At 31.3% G+C, this 24,283-nt stretch overlaps 1 protein-coding gene across 1 annotated transcript; it reads left to right on the top strand.

Moving 5' to 3' along the window:
- Positions 1–3,321: 3,321 nt before the first annotated feature.
- Positions 3,322–23,148, top strand: LOC132725070 (deoxynucleoside triphosphate triphosphohydrolase SAMHD1-like). The gene is made up of 15 exons (XM_060710062.1): positions 3,322–3,478; positions 7,309–7,426; positions 8,211–8,371; positions 8,917–9,032; positions 10,403–10,467; positions 10,863–11,042; positions 11,385–11,432; positions 11,886–12,137; positions 12,467–12,558; positions 13,376–13,429; positions 16,916–17,177; positions 20,834–20,932; positions 21,249–21,353; positions 21,610–21,750; positions 21,979–23,148. Exons 2-15 carry the CDS (start codon positions 7,361–7,363, stop codon positions 22,048–22,050), a joined length of 1,713 nt encoding a protein of 570 aa, XP_060566045.1. The 5' UTR covers positions 3,322–3,478; positions 7,309–7,360; the 3' UTR covers positions 22,051–23,148.
- Positions 23,149–24,283: the final 1,135 nt, after the last annotated feature.

The raw sequence follows: 24,283 nt of genomic DNA, 5'->3' as shown, positions 1-24,283 counted from the left end.
CATAAGCATAAAGTTTCCTGTAAAACATATCTGGATGGTAAACCTCCCTTCAAATACATGTACATATATTATAATCATCAGATCAATGATAAGACTATCACACAATTGTAGTAAATTGTAGTGTTTATGGGCATAATTCATTGTTAATACATTAAAAACGTCGTCACATTCAATAGCAACAGTTCTATTTTAAGCAGTTCCATTGAGTAATACTATACCGTAAACGTATAATATTCTTAATATTTAAAAATGGAAAATATTAATGAAATAATGGTGCATGATTCTGGCAGAAATTGGGAGAAACAACATTCAATATTCACCATTTATGCATTGTGCAATATCTCACAATTTGAAAGTGAATTTCAAAGTTTTTCAAAAAGCTATTTATCAAAAATTATAAAAAGTATAATAAAGATGCATACTTCGTGTGTTCTCACTTTTCATTCAAAAGTGTTTTGGAAATAAATTAAAATATTTAACAATACGATTATGTCAACCTCTTATTAAACGATAAATAAAAAAATATAAAAAATAATCAAGACAACAATGTGAAATATATATTTCAAAGAACTTTAATAATTCATTGAATATCGATCTTTTTAATATTTACAATTTACAAAAGTCGCATTTGCATATGTTGAAAAATAAACATGCACTTTGAGCGCTATTTCATATCAAATAATAAAGCACATTTACTCTTTTATTGAACACTTTTTATTGAAATATGAAATTCAAATATTATTCAGGTACACATTAAAATACAATTTCTATGTTTCGTTTGAACATTGGCTTCCTTTGTGTAAGGGAAACATTCAGATTGGAAATCGATATTGTAAAATGCATTCTATACCTTTAGATAATTGCTTCTAATTTGCAGGTGCGATCGTTCAAAAATTAAAAATAAAAATGTATATAAAATCTCTTTACTTTTCATTATTTTTTCTTCACTGTTTCAGACACGTAAGAAATAATCAGTTAAACTGTGGAGAGTCTCAATTAAAGCAAAAACTCATTAAGAAAGATTGAGTTTTGCTTTAAAAAAAATCAAGTACTTGTCATAATGCTTTATTTTGGTGCATTGTGACCATATCACCTGACAAATTTGATCAACAACGCTAATACAATGCTGGAATAATTTTATCTAGGTATCTTTGCTTTAATATTAAACTGTTACACCCACAAAGTCTTTTTTTAATTATTGGCGTCACTATCACTGTAAAAATGGAGCTTATTATCCTTTCTTTTTGTGACAATACCGTGACATACCTTGGTTCTCATTAGGTCATAGTCATTTGCCAATGAATATTACTCTTTCCTAAGTAAACATTTGTCAGTGAACACCAATCGTAAAGATATGTTTATTATATTGTAAACATTACTCATTTAAAAGTGACTTATACTCAGTAATGTTTACAAATATGTGAAAAAAACAAATAAACAGAAGAGGATTACTCAAACAAATATGTTGTGTTGGTAGCATCAATATCTGGTTTTTTATTAATTGAGAAAATGAGAGTTTTTTTTGTTTTTGTTTTATTTTTGTTTGTTTTATGCTTTTGTTTGTTTGTTTGGATTTTTACGGCACGCCAACACATAACTGGCCATATCGTGTCGAATGTTATAATAGGCTTAAAATGTTATGTTAAACTTTGTAAATGACAATGAAAATGAGCCAATTAGATCCGAGAATACAAGTTTATCTCATCAAATAATCAATGATTTTTTTATGGAATTGTATTGAAGAGTTCTTTTAGTGAATTTACACAATAAAATCTATTACGGGCTTGTGAAAAATCATGACATTCAAGAAGAAAATACTTGACAGTAAAATTTTAATTACAAGCTACACAGAAAAGGGCATTGTCATTCGTGACGAGATAAGAGTGGGTAATTTTAGTGTGTCCAATTCGGCATCGAAGAAGAACTGTTTGATCATGGCGGTTTGTCAGAGATAGAGATGGTGACACATCAAAAGATGGGTTTATATCGTGAAGTTTATTGAAAACGGCATTGTCCCAATTAGCTTTCCATTCAGATGATACGAGTTTATTTATAGCCGGTCTAAAATCACAAGCAGGTAACAATAAGTCAGTTTTTTTTTAATTTAATAATTGTTTAGCTAAAGCATCTACTTTTTCATTTCCTCGTATACCTACATGACTTGGAATCCAATATAATTAAACAGATTTTGTTTAAAGTATATCATGAAATCGTAAAAGAACTTTCTTTATCATGATATTGTCAGACTTTTTATTTTTAATGGATATTAAAACACAAAGCGGGTCAGAAAATATCACAAATTTATCATGGGTAAGCTTTATTATCACTACTATGTATGACAATGCTAATTCTGTAGCTTTTGCTTCAGCAGTAAAATTTGACGCATTATCTAGTAACCTCATACTAGATGTAAAATTATTTTCAAACACAGCCGCACCTAATATGCAACCTTCTTTTGAACCGTCCGTATAAATATGTGTAAAATCTTCATGTTCTTCCTTAATTGCTGGAAACTTCTCTTTGAAATGTTCAGGTGAATTTGATGACTTTTTTATATTTGAAAAGTTAATATTTATTTTATGGGAATTATATCGTAAGTCCATGGTGGAAAAATCCTCATCGTCATTTTGAAGGATACTGTCTGGATTAATTTTAAGTTTATCTAAATCGTCTTTTAAACGAAGGCCTAATGGTTTAATTTCCTTTGGTTTGTTAACAAATTTTTCAGTACAACTTGGTTTTAAAATTATTGCTATTAGATGGAATTCTAGTTGCATATTGAAGTGATATCTTTTTTCGACATAGATGAAGCGATGGTTCCCCAGCTTCCGCATAAAGACTTTATACAGGTGTGGCGCGAAAAGCACCTAAAGCTAAACGTAAACCCTGGTGATGTACAGTATCTAGCATTTGAAGAAATAATTTTCTTGCAACCCATATACTACAGAACCATAATCTAACTTTGATCGGATAAGACTTCTGTATAATTTCAGTAATGTGGAAGAATTTGATCCCAAATTTGTACTTGATAAAACCTTAAGTAAATTTAAAGCTTTCAGGCATTTAGTTTTCAAATGTTTAATATGTGGATAAAAAAAAAAGTTTTTTATCAAATATAATTCCTAACAACTTAGCTTCATCAACTACTGGAATTTTAGAACCAGATATGTTTTATGCCTGTCATTTGTAGGTAGAATAATCTCAAAATCTCAATTAGCAGCAAATGCATGTTAGGTAATCATTATCTACGTCCGAACCTGTGCATTCACTATTGTATTAGTCAAGGTAAAGTATATCATGTTTCATGATTGTATTTTAACATGTATATATTTATAATGAGAGATTTCATAATTTAGAATGCAGTTTAACAAAGAGAGATTTATACATAATCATTTGTTACATGAAAAATAAAAATAAATGAAAACAGAATAACGGAATTAAACTACCAAAGCGACATCACCTAACAAAATTTTAACAGGTATTTAACTTTCAGTAGTACTGATGAATTAAAAAAAATATGTCAGTATACTAATTGAACATAACACGCAAGATAAAATAAGTTTTGATATGATAATATAAGTTAATGCTATCACACACGTACGAATATTTCTTCACAGTAATTAATACTAAATACATTCTTAATTTTGCAAGTTACCTTTTCCTTATGCACTTATTCCTTTTACTGTTTAATTTGAGGTTTTCAAGCAAATTCGGGGGAGTTACATTTTTCAATTTCAATTCAATTCAAAACTATATTGTCAGAGTCACAGTTTACAATATGTAAAAAACATGTGAACATATACAATCATCAAGTTAGAAGCAGTAGTACACGTAACAAAAAAGAATCTTGTCAAAAACATTTTACATATTAATGATCAAGGTATGGAGGGGAAGTGATTGCACTACATTTTTTTACTATTTAAAAGCTTCGTAATTAAATGTAACGTGCTCCTTGAAGCTATAACGGTAAAAGTTTGTTGGTACCAGGCGATAAACTTGGAGAACCCCACAATTGCCGAATTCCGGATAACATCTAGATTTATGTTTGATTTGATACGTGTACTTGAACAATCTGATAGAAAAGAAAAACGATTTTCTGAAGTAAGCTTTTGCGTCTCATGTCACTTCTTTTAATTAAAATCATTTCTTTACCTACTTTTTAATCAATGTAATTATAAGTTACAATACCTACAACTGAATAAGAATGTTTTTGTTTACTATTGGTTAAAAGAGTCGTAATAATGAAATTAAAGGACAGGATTCTCTAAGAATAAAATTGTCACAAAATTGTGTTTACTGTAAAGAATATGACATTATATGTCAAACCAGCACAAACAGGCATACAGTGCGTTAATGGAAAAAAGGTTTTCGAATATCAATTTATCGCACGGTAACTATTCCGTGCGGGGTAATAAAAAGAACCACATTACTAAATTAATGTGTTTGATATTCAATTAACACCATTATGATACAAATGAACTTGTAAAAAATGTTAGAATTAGTATAACAAGGGGTCTGTTTGGGAGAAGTTAATTATTCGCTTATATGACTGACTAAAGCCCAATAAAAAGAACATTTTAAAACTCCGAATTATTGACAATTTTATGCATTAACATTGCAATATTAACAAAAATACAACACAATTTTTATTTAATAAAGTTAGTACTTTAAAATCCTTCATCCTATTGAAGGTCGTTTACAATACAATGGGTACAATAGGCAGCAAAGTTAATGTAATAGCTACGACAATCAATCAATAAATAGCAAAGAAAAATATGGCGAAATATGAAATATATGAAATATATCGGACGTGAATGATTTTTGATGTAATCAACATTAGCCCTTCTCTGAATGGTTTTCTTTCTGGCTGTGGGTTTGAGGACAATTCCATGTGAAATATACTTAAGTAAGCCCTAAACAATGTGAAAGGAGGAGTGAAACTTTAACAACTGTGTGCATTAATAGACAAATGTTTAAATGACAATCATTAATATCTGTCAGTTCAAAATGACCAAAATGTTCGGGTTTGTATTCATTTTCTCCATGGGATTAAAAACAAAACGACTCCTCCACAAGAAAGCGGTAATTAATTTTATGAAGAAGAAACGTTGACCTAGTTCTTGCTTTGAATTTAACAATGTCATGTCGGAATAGTTACGCAGGGCTACTACATTCATTCTACACATGCGCACTTCGTAGCAAACTCTTAATTACCGTTATTAAGTGTTCGGCTAAATAAATAAGTGTTCATACGATTAAGAAAGTCATTTTTTTGAAAATCGGAGTAATTGGTCGGCATATGATGTTGAACACTTACGGTCGTTTCTTTTGGGGTTTCATAACTGTTTAAAACTTCATCACTGAATAGATATTATTATATACAGAGCAACTAAAGCAAAAGTTTACTTACGTGGCATTCACAGCATTAAATAAGAAACTAATTAATAAACAAATCAGTAATGTAGCTATCATATCAATAAGCAAAAGGTTACCTATGACAAATTATATTAACTCCAATCGATCTAATGCTTAATATTAAATGGCCAAAACATTTTTTTCAAATGATGAAATAATGATAAAAAGAAATTTGAGACTAATGATTGATAAGAAAAATAAATAAGATATACTACTTTTGCATTTTTCGCAATCGATAGCATTGTGCACGAAGGGCACCAAAGAGTTATTATAAATAATTAGAAATAAAAAAAAAACATTTGAGAAATATAATTACAAAACTGAACGTAACAATGTAATTGTGCATAAATAATCTTCTAAACAAAGCATATATTTTGTGACTTGTCAATCGCACAGCGATCACATTGAAAGGAAGTATAATTAATAGGTGTAATTAATAGGTGAACTCTACAAAAGGTTATCATTAAGTTATTTGGAAGGCACATTATGCTTATAAACCTGACAGCTACGGTACAATTAAACAAAGAAATACCTTATCGAAGTTAATCTTACCGCTTTATGTTTTTTTCTGCGCTTTTATTCAAAAGGTATATCAGTATAATAACTTACGTAGAAGTGGTAATTTAATCATTCTGCAGAAGTTAATTTTTTATTCATGTTTAATCTAGCCACATTCAGTCCAGGAAGTTGAAATTTATTTTACTGGTTTGTAGCTTCTTTTTTTAAAATCTGTTATAGGTACAGTAACATTTTATTTTATTTCAATCTGATGCGTAAGTATGTCACAAAAGCTAAAAATAGACTATGAAAATAAAATCTTTGAAAGTCAGCTTCTCCGAAACTACAATATGTTTGGCTTGTATCATTGCCACGTGATCTTCCACTAAGCACATGGAGTCACTTAATTAATATAAATTTATGTAAGAAAACACATTTGAATCTTCTTTTGGATAAACATATCTTAGATATTTAGAATAAAGCATTGCAAAATGAATTTCTGAAGCAGTCCTTATCGAAATCGTAGAACGCTAAAAAGATGTTTTAATACTTTATTTAGGAAATAGATATCAATTCTGAGTGCATTGTTGTAGAATAATGCACGGTTTGAGTTCAAATGCGTAGTAATATAATCACGAAGGCTGATAGGCCTGAGTGATTAATTACAAAGCATTTTAACGAAAACCGTGCATTATTATACAATAATGCACGAAGAATTAATATCTATTTCCATTCTAACACGTCAAGAAAAAATATAATTATTATTTCAAAGTTGGACTTTATGTTTGGTGGTTTAATTTGTTTTTCGTCTCAGAGTTTCCAATAGAAACGTTCTTTAAAGGGGCTGTTCCAGTGGGTTGAAAAAAACTGTCGTTAAATCTACCGTGTGTAGAAACATTTTGAGAAAAACGAATTTTGAAAACGTTGATAAAACTTTGTTTGTTTATTTTTTTTCACTCTATAATTTTTCAAGCGAAAATACAAATTATTAAAAGGGAATAAATGTAAAACTTAACTCGTTTGTGACATTAAAATAGCGTACTTGATTTGATTGTTTTGCACGTGCTGTTTGGCGCTACATTGTGACGTCACGTAAAACAAACACTTTAAACGCTTGTACAACGTTAACGACTGAATTAAAGAGATATTGGTGTTCGGATTAATTTTCTTAGTTAGACCATTTTCTTTCATTCTAGATAGTTTTCAGAACAAAATTCGACAAAAATTTGTTTTTATTTATCAGATTTTTTTTAAACAAAATGGCGCCCTCAATGTGAAAATACACAGGGAGATAATAAGAACGGCGATTGCATTGTTGTAGAATAATGCACGCTTCCGGCCTTCTTTGTCTATATAGGAAAATTTCCGATAGTGTTAGAATTGTTTTTACTTCAGTTTGGTGATTTTTAACCAGAGCTAAATCATCTGAAGAACGACAAAACGAACAATGGATCAAAATCAAGCCCAACACGATACAGGTGTCAATGCAGAAAAAGAATCTACAAAGGGAAAGGTATATATATGCTAATTAGCTAGCCAATCTGGTTTTACCTCCACTGAGGTTTTTTCACATGACTGAATTGGGTGCTATTTAACTTAATTTGATGTGGGTCCTGATCAATAACTTTTGACCAAAATTTCAGATAATTCGCTTAGTTCGTTTTCAATCATTTAAATAGTAAAACAATATCACAAAAATGAGACGCATTTAACTTAAACTCAAATCGGATTAAGAATAGCACAAGTAAATGATTTTCACTTTTATTCTGAGTATCAATCGTTATTTTTTCAATTTTTTTTCCATTCTAAGTGACCCAGTCGGTCCTTGGAACAGATTCAAATTTTTTTAAACTTTAAGCTTCTTGACCTCAGTTGTGTATCGTTTCTGAACAGTTTTCGATATGAAATTATTTGTAGGAATTCTAAGGAATATGTATATTATATACATGTATATGCAAATTAACATTTAAAAATGAAGGATATTGTGAACGAAATGCAACATCCTAAACGTTTACACTTTACTTGTTGTGTGCCCGAGTGATTGTATGTATGTATCGATCTGTTTTTTGAAAGAGTGGAGTTAGTGTGTGTGTGTGTGTGTGTGCGTGTGTGCGTGTGTGTGTGCGTGCGTGTGCGTGCGTGTATGCGTGCGTGCGCGCGTGCGTGCGCGTATGCATGCGTGCGTGTGCGTTTAAATTATGTACTGACTGCATGATAGATTCAATTTATTTTGCACAAGAATGTTGTTACCTTTATAACTTGTTGCTTTCATTCAATTATCAACTGCTTTCGCATAGATATTCAACGATCCTATTCATGGAACCATAGAAATGCATCCGGCATGTATAAGTATCATAGACACGCCTCAGTTTCAGCGCCTAAGACACATTAAACAACTAGACACCTGTTACCTGGTTTATCCAGGTGCCAGTCATAATAGGTTTGAGCACTCTATAGGGTAGGTAAACTCATCAACATATTTTATAAAACATTTATTAATTCGTTTTATTGATTAGTCAAATAAGTTAAGTTTAAACATATTTAATTGCATCAAATACATTTAAAATAGTATACAAATGATAAGTGTATAATACAAAGCCAATAGGTCGGGCAACACGTTATAGCAACATTTGGTTCAGCCCTTCCCGGGTCAAATATGTATAACCCTTAACACAAATTGAAAAAAAACTTATATACTCTATATTCGTATCTTCATTTGGAAAATATCGTAACCATTCTTTGAGCGAATAGGCAATAATACTTTTAGTTTAGACACGCAATTGTAAATTATGACGACATCGATAAAAATAATTGAACAAATAAATAGAGATCAAAGACAAACAAAGAAGTTCTATGTAAAATATCTATATCTTTAAATAATATAATCTGATGAGCTTAGAATATTATTGTTTAACGATACAATTCTGAACATAAAAATGTTTGAAAAAATAAAATCAAATAACTCGTATGTAACTAATATATACAAATGTATGTTTGTTACAGAGTCAGCTATCTGGCAGGAAAATTATTGAGATCTATCCGTCAACACCAGCCAAATGAACCGATTACAGATAGGGATATTCTATGTGTGGAAATAGCTGGACTCTGTCATGATTTGGGTAGGGCTAAGATATTGTTTTTAAAGTTAACGTAAAGCATTGAAGCAAAGCGTACTTTTCGATGTCGCCATTGAGCGACCCAATGAACCCGAGCTTTCTCCTATTGTATTATACTTTAAAAGGAAATAAGGAGATCTGTCTGTCTGTCTGCCAAGAATCTGCTGAATTGTATACTCACATCAGTTAATTTTCAAACTGTTTGGCAGCTGTTAAATATAACCATGTTATCATAATGTAATTATCTCTTTCCTTTTTGCCGGTCTTTTAGAGTCATTGGCGCCAATGCTTATAATGTATGTTTTAATTTTAAATCCTTGAGAAAGAAACTTAACAATTATTGCTTTACTGGTTGGTTCCAGAAACAGATTTTAGAGTGTTTCAATAATTTATAGCTTTCAACACAACCGAAATAAAATAAATTATTAATAAACTAAACTAAGCTAATGCTTACTTTCCTTATAGTGTCGGTCCACTTTGATTTTCACTCTATATACCCTAAAGCATCAGTCATATTTGGACTACATTCTGTATTTCACAATCCTTGATAGGAAACCTTCTGTCTAAACTTTTTTATACGACCGGCGACTAAAATACATAAAGTCAGGTTTCTTTTTTTATATATCTTATGTTGTTTTGTTTTGGGTTTTAACGGTCAACATCGTTCACAGTAAAGTCATATGATCGCGACGTTCCGTTTACGGTACTGGTGGTGGAGGAAGAACGATCATCGGATGCCTTCCTCAAATTATTTTAGGCACAAACGGGCACCTGAGTAGAACCACCGGCGTTCCGTCAGCTAGCTGGACTTTTTATATGTTTTGCCACTGTTGAAATTGTCCAGTTCAAACAGTCTTCTCTGTTAGCGCAAAGTTCAGCCATTATTTACAAAGGAACTCTTCAATTAGCTCCACTCAAGTCCAAAAGCCTACAAACAAAAAATGAAATTTTTGCATAAAACGAACAAAAAAAATATATATAAATTATATTAAAAGAAATACTGAACTACAGAATTGAACCTTGAAAAAACATACGATTTTATTGCGGTTCTTAGCCTGCTTCGAGTAACCGCTTTTCATTTATTTGGTACTTGCACGTAAAACAATATGCGATGAAATCTGAAATTACAATTACCCCATCATGGTACAACAAAATTAGAAAAAATTTAAGTCAAAAAAAAAATATTGGAGTCACTTTTTATCCATCAAGTAACACAAACAACACAAACTAGTTCTTGAAAATTGAAGATGAAAAATCTTAGTCTTCAACGGGAACATTATTTCGTTTTATTTCGTCAACTTTTACGCAATTAAAATATTATTATCTTAGAAATTCAAATTGAATTATTATTATTATTAGTATTATTATTTTAGGCAGAGGACCATTTTCCTACGTGTTTGAAAAAATGTTTATGAAAGAGAAAAGGGCAAATTATAAGGTACTGAACTATATTTTTTTACATTTTTCCTCTTATTTTTGAAAAGGTAAAATAAGTCCTCATTGCATTAATTTCCAAACGCTTCTGTTTTGGACATTTCCTTGTTTTTATTTATTTATTTGTTATTTATTTATTCTTTTTTTGCTTGGTTTATTGTTGTTTTAAATCTGAAGAAAAATAATTTAGCAATTTCTTATAGATCTTACACGATCATGACCTTTTGTTAACCAACATAACATCAAGTTGATGATTTGGATTACTCATATTAACTTTGGGAAAGCAGACAAGGATTTCCAAAAGCATATTTAAGTAATCTGTTAGATTTGTATATAAAATAATTCTTCTAATACAAAACTAAAAAAGAAAAATAATTAAACCCATGTTTTTCATCAAAGCATCGGAATACAGCAAAGAAAATGTTTGAATACATGTTGTCTGCTGATGATTTTGCATTGAAAAAGAAAATTCAGGAGGATATTGCTAGCTGTAATACACCAGAATTCACACATTTCGATGAAAAAGATTTTATTTTCATCACAGAAATGATTGATCAACCCAAAGACATCGTGAGACAGGTATAAAGGACGTACAGTTGAATGTTTATAATATCAATTTGAACTTTCTTTCTGATTAAAACTTCTATAAATTCAAAACACATTTTTCCGTTGGTGTTGTATTTATTTTTTGCTCGCTTTAATTGTTTAGTTAATAAGCTTTTCAAAAGCTGTCCAACACATTTCATAAAAAATTTGGTGTTGGCACACAGTCAGAGTTACGATCATAATTTTTTGTTGGTTTTTGTTTTGTTGTTGTTTTTTTTTTTGTTGTTGTTTTTGTTTTTTTTTGTGTTTTTTTTTAATTTAAGGAATTGTTCAAAACTCTTATATTATTTCTGAAATGCCATTGTTCAATTTCAGCCTTGGCCACACAAAGGAAGAGATGAAAGTAAAAGTTACATGTACGAGGTATATAGTATTATAATCGAGATCAAGAAATCAATGAATTACGTTATTCAATCCAAGAAATAAATAAAGTTGCAAAAACATTCATAGTGTAATAATTTAGAAACAATTTATTGAATAACATAACAGTTCAGTTCAATTTATATGCAATCAGCAATAAGTTTGCGTTTGGCCATTTTACAATATTTTTCTGTTGTCACATATGAAACATGTACTAAATACAAAATGCAATCAACGTAATAATGCTTGGTATAACATACACTTCCAAGTATGGACTAATTGACGTTCAAAGCATTTCATCATTGTTCTTTAACGATTTAATGCGCATGTTTTGAATACGGCAATCAGCTTACTTCACTTAACCTATAGTCGCGTTGCGCGACTTTTAAGGTTCCATTTTGTTTGGCTATTTTAGACCATGTCAGAATACACATGCAAAAATTCATTTCTATGTAGATTGTTGCCAATAAAAGGAACGGAATTGATGTAGACAAGTGGGACTATCTGGCACGTGATAGCTACATGCTGGGAGTCAAAACAAATTTTGATTACAATCGATGTTTCGCTACTGCACGAGTTCTGGTAAGCAACGGTTTAAACGGAGATGACGAAACTGGAGACAATGAAAGTCGTGAAGGTAGCAACGCGTCACAAAGAGGTGAAGTTTTACCCATTGTACCAAGAAAACAGATATGTTACAGGGAAAAGGTGAGGCACCTGTTTTGTTTTTTGGTACCATATATGTAATACAAGCCAAATGAAATATTAAAAAGCCTTTACTATTTACAAAACTGTTAATTAACAAGTTTTTTTAAGATGCAAAATCTCAATTGTTACATTGTTACAGATAATAGGAGACAGCTGTACAGCAAACCTAAGATATGTCTGCTGAACCTTTTTGTATCTGAAATGTTGCACCTATGTGCTACATGTATCGGCAGCAAGAGGTTGCGTCTATATTCTCATTCCACTATTTAATCATTTAAAAACATAAATTATGACATTAACATGATAAGAAATAACTTGCTTCTTTTCAGGAAGCACAGGGTCTGTACGATATGTTTTACACAAAGATGGTGTTGACAAGACAAGCATACCAACATAAAACACATACAGTCATAAGAACGATGTACGTATATGTCACAGGGCGAGAACATTGTGCAGCCTTACAGGGACTCTGACCCAGGGCCCTCGGAATACCGCTCTACCAAATGAGCTATCCGGACGCTTACACATCTTCACCCCTAAATATTGAAGAGTTCTGAACCTTGACGTACTCCCCCCGCAAATTGACATTCGTCCTCGAATTTCTCAGGGTAACAGAGAAATGTAAATTAAACACTGATACGAACACCTCATTGGGCGCAAAATATCACGGTGGAGATAGTGTGTAAGCGGCAGGAAAACTCAGTCATTAGAGCCGCAGTACGCTATTCCGAGGGCCCGGGTTCTAGTCTCGGTCAGGCTGCACATTTTTCTCACCCTGAAACATATATATACGGAATTATTTCATTATTTTTAAAACACTTTTCAGGATTTCGTAAAAGTACTGTATGTATTACTGTAACAAGATACAAGAAACTTTATTTAACAGTCGTTCTTAAAAGAATATTATTATTTTGGTTGATAACATTAGCTTCAATGCATAAAAATATATAACATATAGAAGTAATTCATTGATATGAAAGGTTTTTACCTCTCTATCTTGAAAAAATTCTAGATGAGCACATGATGTTCTAAAAGCCTTCCTTTTGTTTACATTTTACATTTACGAAATAAATGTATAAATACGTTTCCGAATTAATGAAAGAATGGTTTATATAAGAGTATATGTAGATTAAATGAAAGATTTTCGGTTTTGAACTACTTTTGTACTTCTTGGCATCTATATAGTTTTGAGCATCATGTCATTAATTTCTACACAATAACCTGCAGTTCGTTTACAGGATACTCGATGTTTTGAAAAAGGCAGACGAAAGTATTAAATTTAATGGCAAAAGGTAAGTGAATTATTATGAAAGTGCATCGTTCATTGCAGGTTAGGTACGTACTGTGGTACTTATTCTTCCAATTCCAAAATAACATGTGATGTTCCTCAGGGCTCAATCCTTGGACCCCTTCTCTTTTTAATTTATGTAAATGATATGTCAGCTGTGGTCAGTAATAAATTGCTTTTGTATGCTGATGATTCTGGTATCCTTGTATCTGGTAATGTGTCTGTGTCTGGTGTCATGTGTTTATCTGTTGTTGAAAAGGCATTGACAGATGATATGGAATTGGTCAGCCAATGGTTAGTGGACAATAAGTTGTCATTTCACTTGGGTAAAACCGAGTCAATTTTATTTCGGTTTAGGCAAAAGCTTAGGTCACAATCTAACCTGCATATAACCTGTTCTGGTATATCCATTGAATCAACTTCATCTATCAAGTATCTTGGGATTACTATAGACCAAAATCTGTCATTTTGCTCCATTGCCGAGTCTGTTCTTAGCATACCAAGAAACTTCTGGTTATGTCTCTTATTCAGTGTCACTATGATTACGCATGCTCTGTTTGGTATAATAGCTTGACACAGTCTTTAAAAAATAAGTTACAAACTTGTCAAGATTTGTACTTGACTTGGATTCCAGAGCCCATAAGTCCCTTAACTGGTTACCGGTCCACAGAAGAGTTGAACAGATATGTTGTGTCATGTTTTTAAGATAAAAAAATGGCCTGTCTCCGGATTACATGTCTGAACACTTTATTTCGCAAGATTCCGTACATATTTATAGTACAAGACTTAGTCAAAAGGGTGGGTATTGTCTACCTTAGGTCAAAGGTCAGGGTTCTAAATCCTTTGCTTTCTCTGGTATTAAATTATTGAATGATTTACCTGTAGAGTTAACGGAGATCAACAGGTTACAAAGTTTTAATGTTGCCATCAAATGTCATCTTATGAACAGTATTTAATTTTTTTACTTTGTTTTTACATATTTCGGCTCAGGATTTTAAATTGTCTGCTAATTATGTTTTTACAATTTTAGTAATGTTTTTTAAATTCTAGCTGTAAACAGGTGTATCATTAACTCAAGATTTGACTGTGATATACATTTTTATGATTTATTAGTATTTTTAAACATGATTATATTTAGGTCTGCCTCTCTATGTCATGCCGCCAATACAAAGGGCCACAATGGAAATAAGAGCTTTTTTGCCCTTTTTTGTGTTATCCTTGGTTTTGGTGAGCATGTCATAGTTTTCTCGTATGTGATATAGTATTTAATAATGCTCATTATTTTATCCTATGTTATGTTGTCAACTATGTATATGCTTCCTTTGCCGAAATAAATCTATCTATCTAAGTCTGTCCAGTTTGATTTTTGCTATTAATAAAATATGTAGAATGTTAATACGTCTTATCTGTAAGACAAACTTTATTTATAGTGGTTATGGTTAGCATTACAAAACATAAGCTTTAATCTTGTATTCGACATGAACAAATAATAAAACTAATAATAAGAAACAAACAAAAAACAAACAAACAACTGTTCAGATAATAATACATTTAATCAATTCATATTGCCATTGTACCAAATGTCTGTGTTTGTGGAACTTAATCCAAATAATGTCATTACGGTTTTTGAAAAAGCGATTTCTTAGTTGCTTTATTTTATAGATTAATTTTCTCAATTTACCATCTTGTGATCTTAATTTATGTTCTTTTTTGAGCATGTTCATCTACAACTTCTTTGTCTTTGAAAGGTGTTTCAAACGCCCATTATGAATCGTTCAGTGTTGAAAGCAGATTCATTAAAACGTTTTTATGATCTAAATTCAACAAATTTCGGTTTTGTTTGACATTTTGTTTGCATTTTTATTGTAGTAGCTACTAAATTGTGACAGTCAGTAATATCAACATCTAAATTTTCTTTGTTGCAAATTAAATTTGATCTGTTAGTTCGTATCGATTTATTCAGGGAATAGACATAAACACATACAATGTTATCACATATATCAACTTGCGTATATATAAAAACACACACATAAATGCAACAAAAATAATTATAAGATTAATCAATGAGTATGTTCTATGTTACCCTAGGAATTGCCCATTAAGCTAAAAGCTTATTTCCAATTGGGTCCATTTACTGTAAAATTATTACACTAACTTACATAATAATAAATGAATTATAAAGAAGTTAAAATAAATGACAATTTTCAACAATCAAGACACATTTTTCAATATAATAAGACAAGTACACAAACAAAATGAAATAAATTTCGTTTAAACTAAAAAATATCAAGTACAACATAAACATGTTACAAAACCTTATCATAAGTTACACATCAATTTAATAATAAATAAACATAACATTCACTTGTTTATCATTTTCATTACTTAAAAAAGTTTTACTTTCGTTTTAGATGTTTGGATATTGTCAATTGATCTAATGTTGTCTGGTAAAGAATTCCAGTCTTTTATGGCATTGTAGAAAATGTGTTTTTAACATGAGAATCATTTTGAGGCAAAACAAAATTAAAATTACTAGATCTTAAATGTTAGAATAACATCTGTAGTAGATGCAAAACGTAACAAAATATAAGCATATCTTCAATAACTATATTAAGTGCGTTGTTGTTAATAGTTTATTAATAAACAAGAAATAGCAATTAGCACATGTAAGTTTATTTTGTTTTATTTTCTATTAGATCTATTTTTAATTAAAAAAGAAGCATGATTATAGAACCCAAAAGTTCACGTGTTTTATACATATTATGGCGAACAAAGTCGATTTACTGCCGTATTTCAGATAAATAGGAAAAGTAGATTGACATATTATTATTTCAAAACTTTCAATGGTAAGTGATACTGTTAAAACAGTTATCCATTACACACGATTTATTATTGTGTAAAGTATAGCGAGGTCACATGTGTGTTTTTTTATTAAGGTTATATTTGGTAACGGAAACTGGGGTCTAATGCATTCAATGTCTTATTGAAGATTATTAAAAGCGGCTATTAAAGATCCTTAAGCAATAACGTCCGCACAACACTATCCCAATTATTTCAAAAAATACAAAACCTTAAAAAAGTTATTTGATTTTTTTCATAACGAGCTTGTTTTAAAGTTTCTAAAGGTTAATAATATATGGATAGACAGAACAAATCAAATGTTAATGACAATGCAATACAAGAGCCAGTCCTTACACCGACGTGTTTTGTATATTGCAAAACAGAGGCCCGTTAGAATGAGACAACGTGCTTTAGCCTGGTTTGTTCTATGAATTAAGTATCGGTAAACTTCCATCATTATATGAAATCAGATAGTTGTGAAGGGGCATGACGTGACGTGGTTGCTCATTTGTTTCAAGCGAGCGAAATGGTTGCAGGCTACCGAGTTCTATAAATTTATAACGACCGCCCATTATTTCTTCAGGTAAGTTGGTTTGTAGGGTTTTTTGATATGCCTATATATTAAGACAATCTTGTTTATACTTCTTAGAATTTCAGAAACAGTTGATGATCCTGAAGCATTTACACAACTGACGGACGATATAATTTTGCTCATTTTATATCCACCAACTGGCTTTGTAATGAGGAGTCCATACCAGACTGAGTGGGCTGATGAACATGGTGTTGTAGCCAGGGTGGAAGAAATTCGTGCAGAAGAGAGGATTAAAAAAGATCTGCAAGAAGCAAAGAAAGTTATGACTGATATACTGAAAAGAAAGCTATATAAATTTGTTGGCCAAACTCAGATAAAGGTAGAAATATCTTGTTCAATCATAGAAATCTTAAAATATACAAGCTGATTCAGTAAATACGAGAGGTGTTCATTTAATTATGAAACAGTTCTAAAACCTACTTCACTATTTACTTGCATGTGTTTTATTGCAACAGATGCTCAATCTATGATCGATCCATGACATTAGTAAATCATTCAACACCTTTTAAGCCAGCTTTCTAAAGTACCGTTTATGCCTTTTTAAGACCGGACATGATATAAATCTTGCGTTCCTGTAACCTACTTTCAAGTCGATGGGAGCATTTGGGCTTTTTGACATCCATCTGCAGGTGTTATGTTATTCATTTTCATTTATTTATTCATTTTGCGTTTGTTGAGAAAGTTGATGATCATTTTAGTGTTATGGCTAGAGGCCGAGTCTTGATGGAATACCATGTCATTCTCTCTTCCAGGGGAAATCTTTTTTGAGAAATGACTTTAGAACTTTGTATGTGAAATATTTTGCATTGACTTCTACCCTTTTTTTGATAAAAATTAGAGATGTCTTGCCTTAGTAACTAACCCCGGCATAAACCAAGCCCGGCCTAAACCATTAACCTAGATGCAAATGCATCTCGTTTTTCAAACTTAGGTTAGTTCAGGTCTGTCTCATTAGTTCGAACGCAGCAAACAAGACGTCGACCGTAACTACCGCCCATGTAAAACAGTGTTTTTCCATTTTCCACAGTTCAGACGGACTATGACCGCACAGTTTCGCTTCTAGAATTCAGCTATAACTCTGTTGACAGTGCTTAGAGACACCCAACACTAAGCTGCCATTTTTCTTTGTGTTGGAGGATTCACCAACGTGATTATATTACTGATTTTGTGTACGACGTCAGCAGAAAATAAAGCGCGGCGCCCTTATGGAATGAAATCAGATTTTGTGAATGGGCGACAGCAACTTCTCGAGCCTTTTAGTCGGTCATAATAAAAGCCGATCATTCCGATCGGTATGAGGGTGCTTGATTAAAAAAAATGTCTCGATATGTACAATGAATAGCGAACTGGAGAATTTCGCAGTGCATGAAAAAACCTTTTCCGTCTCTTCGGTTTTTTTTTGTTTATCATTTTGTAGTACACAGTGGGTTATTATGGTATGTTAAAATAGAATGATGAGTTGGTGTCCTAAACATTCCGAAAATCTATTTATAGAGGGATGTACTGCTATCGGTAATTGGTCTATTTTGACCGGGATTTACTAGTGACCGGCGAATAGTATCACGGTCTCTCCCGGTTTTGGAGTAGATGTTTGATATCGTTACAGAACAGAACAAATATTTTACAGATAAATAAGCTTTTTTCCAAAATGAATGTTTGTCACTCAGTTTGTTTACAATAATTAATAAACACAGATCAACTCTCAAATTTAGTGATTATTATTATACCTAAACATACAATTTGAAGAAAAAAAACCAACAACAATAGCATGTTTCATTTTATCTATATGAGATAAAAACAATAAATATGTGCAATAATTGAGAAAAAGGTACATTTTTATGGTATTTATATGACACTATCAACTTTGAAACATTTTATTTAATTTGTTATTCGTGTTTAGTAAAGATGCCGAGGAAATATTCAGTTATGTTACAAATTAGATTTTATGAATTATTCAATTGATTGATAATTTAAAAAAAATGATAAAGAAAAATACAAATGTACATGTACATTGTTTAAGAATAAATAATATTATATATTGAAAGATTAAACATAATTTACTGACTTTTTCCAGTTAAGTCATATAATATTATATTCGTCGGTCAATATGACAATTGTATTCTTAAAATTTGTTTTACAATTTTGATAAAAAAAGAGTAGTAAACGTAAAAACTCAGTATCAAAATAGCACATAAAACACAAAAAAGAGAGGAAAACAATATTCATAAAATCTGTATTTTTTATATTAAAATAGATATTACAATTATTGTATAATAAACAATTATGCTCAACATGATCAACATGGTAATATAACCAGTGTCATATTTTTACTAAATGTGAACAGATACCTTAAAGAGGGGGTCTTCTCTAATAGCGATAACATAATAAGAGACAATTCCACAAGTGTGGTGTTGATCATGCGTTACACATATGGATTATAAATGATGGTATATATGTATATCCGTTGCTATTAATAAGCACGATCATAAAGAAATAACAAGTAATATTATAATCTCTAGCATGCCAATCAAAGTTCATAATGAACAATGTCTTTCGTCCGTTGATTCTGGTAAAAACAAATTAACCATTGAAAAGTTTATAAGAATATCTTGTCATCATATGTCTACTAGTTCATCTTCACTGTCTACATTTCTTGCTTGGACGCTCTTTGATGCTTTGCATCAATCCTTTTCTTGTATGTTATTTCAAATAGCTCCTTTACCATGCTGAATGCGATGCACAGTAGCAGCAGAAATATTATGTCACACCTGTTTTACTTGTTTCACAACGTTTCTTTCTGTGAGACATTTTTTTGCTTCAAACGTCTTTAAATAATGCCCTCAACTAAATCATATATTTTTGTTCTAACCATATTGAATTTTCAATTTTACATGAATGAATCGCTTTGCGCGAGTTTATGTAAGCTATAAGAAAGATCTTATAACGTATTTTGATAGTGTTTTACAATAAGTTGAACACCTCTCATATGTGATTATTGCATCATTCATTGTTTGTACGAAAGCCAAATGATCTCCTTCTATTCTTAATTTCCTAATGCAAATACGTTGTGTGTGCACGCGTGCATGTTCATGTGTGTGTGCGCGCGCGCGCGTGCGCGCGTGTGTGTGTGTGTGTGTGTGTGTGTGTGTGTGTTTTACCTTTCCTGAGAATACTTGTTTAATAATGAGAAGAACAATGTGTCGCGTATGTTGGTCAACTCAGAACTGATGATTTATTCTAGACAACTCCTTAACAAAGCTTCCAGAGCATATCCATTGTGATTGGTTGTTATAATTATAAAATTCTGGGTGTTAGTTAATCATGTGAAATTAGATACTATTTATAAACATTAATACATGACTATGAATAAAGGTTGAACACAACTACATTACAGCTAATACGAAACAATACTTATCATTTCATTGATGAAACACTGGCATTAAAATGTATTCACTTTTATTCTTACCTGCATTGTGACACACACTTAATATATTATTGTTTCTCATAAAAAATGATAAATAATAAAATATGTGTCTATGCAACTGTTAATGGGATATTGTAATAATTACCTGTGAGTAATTAAAATATAGTCATCAAGTATAATATATATATATTTTTAAAAAAGGTTTCTTTCATCCATTTTCCTTATACCCTTATACTTATCCATAATTTCCTGTACCATTATACTTATCAATGACTTCTAGTTCCTTTATAATTATCCCTGACTTCTAATTACCTTAAACTTATCCATGACTTAGTAATTTTATACTTATCCATGACTTATAAATAACTTTTGAACGTGAAGCATTGATTTTACTTTAATTAATATCAGACATCTAGGAATGTGTGAGATAGAAAATAAGACCGTTTCTTAAAGTTCAAAATATCAATTTTTCTGGAAATGTTTGTTCATCATGTTCATCATGTTCCACAAACACATATTATCTTATGTATACGATAATTATTATCTTCTAGAGAGGAAAGGTGGATGAAAAAGATTTCAAGGAACAACTCCTGACTATAATGACTCAGCACAGGAATGAACCTGTTGAAGTTGATCTATTTCACTGCTATGTAAGTATTGAATTCCTTAGATTCTCTTCACATGTTATTACCTTCTTAATTATATGTTATAACTTGTTCTGCTTTGAACTTAGAACCTTCCATTGCCAATTGAATGAACTCATAAAAAAACATTAACTTTGAATAGCGATAAGAATCGGGCATCCTGCTTGATTTAAAATGGCTACAGAACGATTGGCATATTGGTTTGTGTGCAAATATCATGGCAAAGGTCTGGCAATAAGTGAATGACACAGGCGAATAAAATCCACTTTAAAAAGACGTTTGCCAATTGTATGCTGTTTGTTGTTGTTGTTTTTAATTTTAGTTTATGAATCTACATTACGGAGAAAACAGCAAGGACCCATTGAGAAAAATTCGCTTCTATGGAAAGGCAGACATAAATCATGCTATTTCGTTAGAAAAAAATCAGGTTTGTTTTATTAAATAATTGAAAAATTAATCGAGTAGCATAATTGTAGCGCAAATATACTTTTATCATAACAACTAATTGTAACTGTACTGAGTAATTGTAACAAATACTTGAGAAATAACATAACTTAACGTGTTGCTATACATTTAAATTGCTTTGCCATTGTCTTAAATATGTGTTAAATGTTACCGCTATTGAATCCTAAAATTAAAACATATATGAAAATGATATGAAACAAATTTTAACATAATTTAAGGTATCATTTGTCCTTCCTGCAACGTTTGCGGAGCAAATTATTCGCATTTACAGCAAAGTCCCAGACACTGATCCTCGGTTCAAGCAAATTGGACAAGCGTTTACCAAGTGGTGTAGGGATAACAACTGTCCAGAACCCAAGGTATGAATATTGTTATAATATCTATAACTAGCCTATATATGTAGCCTGTACTTTACTATCTTGTAAGGTTGAAAGATCGTGAAGTCATTGTTTTCGTTTACAAAAAGTTTCGAGGTTCGAATACTTTATAAAATATTACCTAACCTTGAACAACGATTAATTAAGACTATAAACATTGCGGAAGTCTTGGTTATTTTGAATATTTATTTTATACTTATATCTTTACAGTATTCATATGAACAGAGTAGAGATGAAGTCAATCAACAAGATCAAGTTTTATATGAGCGACCGCAAGAGTAAACAATTAACTAGATAACCCACAGTGAGGCCTCGAGTCTAGCTTTTCTACAGATCTATCCCTTAATTGTTACATTTTTTATTTGTCATTAAATTTATATTTGATGGAGAGATACGAGTGGAGATAGGTACAAACGGAATTAGGTATGCCAAGTTCCAATTCCTGTTATAAGACGAGTGTGAAAGTGTTCTGGACTGACACACTTGACTTGACTTTACTCATTTCTGACGATCTTGCATGTTCAGGTTTCTAGATACCAACCTGGCAGATACTTTTGACTAAATAAATACATTTTCATCGATTAAAGTGTAAATACTTCCATTAGATAAACCGCATTCTTTAGCAAGTTAGGCAACTTTGATTCGACAATTATTAAGCACAAGTTTTTTTTCAACACGGCCGATCATCTCCTGGCTTATGTCATCAGCAGGGCGACCTGGTCTCGAGTCATCTTCTAAGAAGTCTCGCTCACATTTAATCTCTGCTGACCACTTTGCCACTGTATAATACTTTCAAAATTGGTCTAGTTTCACCATACATATTATTTAAAAGGCCTCTTGAAAAAATATTTAAAAAGGTACTGATATTAATGAACTTTTAGAGAAAAACAACTGAGTGGAAACGTATTTCAAAGCACTTGGACAGTTTTTATTTATTTATTTTTTACAAGATTCCATGTTTATCATTGAAATATACCAAAAATGTTGCTAAATGTACGTTATCTTTATGTCATTGTTAATAATCAATTATTATTATCATTCTTATCTCCCTGCAAAATGAAATGATTGTATATAATATATATGATTAGAGTACTCAAATATGAAAACAGACTTGTATGTATATATTCTTTGAAATAAAATCTAGTCTTAGATCCTAAACGGACTTGAGATATTGCCTGACATTTGTGAAATAGGGCTCTGTAGTGACACGTCTACTTCAGAATGTATCAAAATAACGTTATGTATTTCATTTTAAATAGTAAACCGAATACAATGTGTGTTATATTACTGCATTTTTGTAAACGACGATTTTCATTGCATAACCGTGACGTTTATATGAACTTTATACACTGCTTCTGTCAATTTATGAAGAAACTTGTTTTCTCTAATAAAAGAAGTTTTCTGTATTATAAATTCGTTGACTTGTGAAGACCCTTGACAGGTCCTAAATAAAATGTTGTTTGCAATATAACCCTCGATAGGCGGCTTGATACCCTCGCTATTATAAATATACTGTGTTTGAATTACGAAACAGACGACGAGAAAGTTTTTCTGGTAGAACATCACTGGTCTTCGAGTGTCAGGATTATTTCTGATATAATAATAATAGTAGTGGAAGTAGTAATAATAAAAATTCAGTTTGAATCTCCGATAAAATAAATAATTAAAGAACATGTTCCCGTTGAAGTCTAAGATTTTTAAGCGTCAATTTTGAAGCACTGGTTTGTACTGTTTGTGTTACAAGATGGGTTAAAAAGTGACTCTACTAAGTGCGTGTTTGAGTATGATCAATGTTAGATGTCCTTTTTAGTCCAAGAAACAAGTATTATTTTTTGTCCAGTTCTAAATGTGCAAACTCCTGCTGTCTAAAGAATAAATGCCTATATATGTCAAGGTGGCTCAAAACTTCAAGTCGCTGTTGTCGAGTTCTTTGTTGGTAACCGCCGTCTGTGGCTTAATCAAAATATAGCTTAAAATATCCACTCCGTGCTGCACATGTACCTTAAAACCCCGTTTGACACGACTTTGTGCGTGTACTTATAATACTATGAATATCTTCACACCGTACAATCAAATGGACAGACAGCCGTTCGACCGTCGACAGCCGTACCGAATAAATGTCGACACAGAAAACACTTGACGGACAGTAAGTGTTATGGATTCATAGTCAACATCCAAAGGCGCATACAAATGTCTGGCCCTGTGCAAGCTTTACTTCACGTGAATTTTGACTGAAAATAACCACACTTTCCGACGAGATGCGGCATTTTTTTAGTCACAAAAACTTACATTTTCTAATGATAATAAATCCTTTTATCATACGATTCGTAAACGTCAACATTTCGTCATTAAATATTCCAAACCATACCTTCAAAAATGTTTTTTCTGTTAAAATTTAAATAACGTCACCAGCCGTTCGCCTTTTATACGAATCTAAATATTTGTTTCGCTGTTTCTACCTTCACAGAGTTCCAAAAGTCTGAAATGGTCTCCACTGTTGTTTTTTTACCATGAC

This window comes from Ruditapes philippinarum, unplaced genomic scaffold, assembly GCF_026571515.1.
Source record: "Ruditapes philippinarum isolate M1 unplaced genomic scaffold, ASM2657151v2 ctg640_1_1_1_1, whole genome shotgun sequence".
NCBI classification, from domain to species: Eukaryota; Metazoa; Mollusca; class Bivalvia; order Venerida; family Veneridae; genus Ruditapes; species Ruditapes philippinarum.
This window is presented reverse-complemented; position numbering and strand designations above follow the sequence as displayed.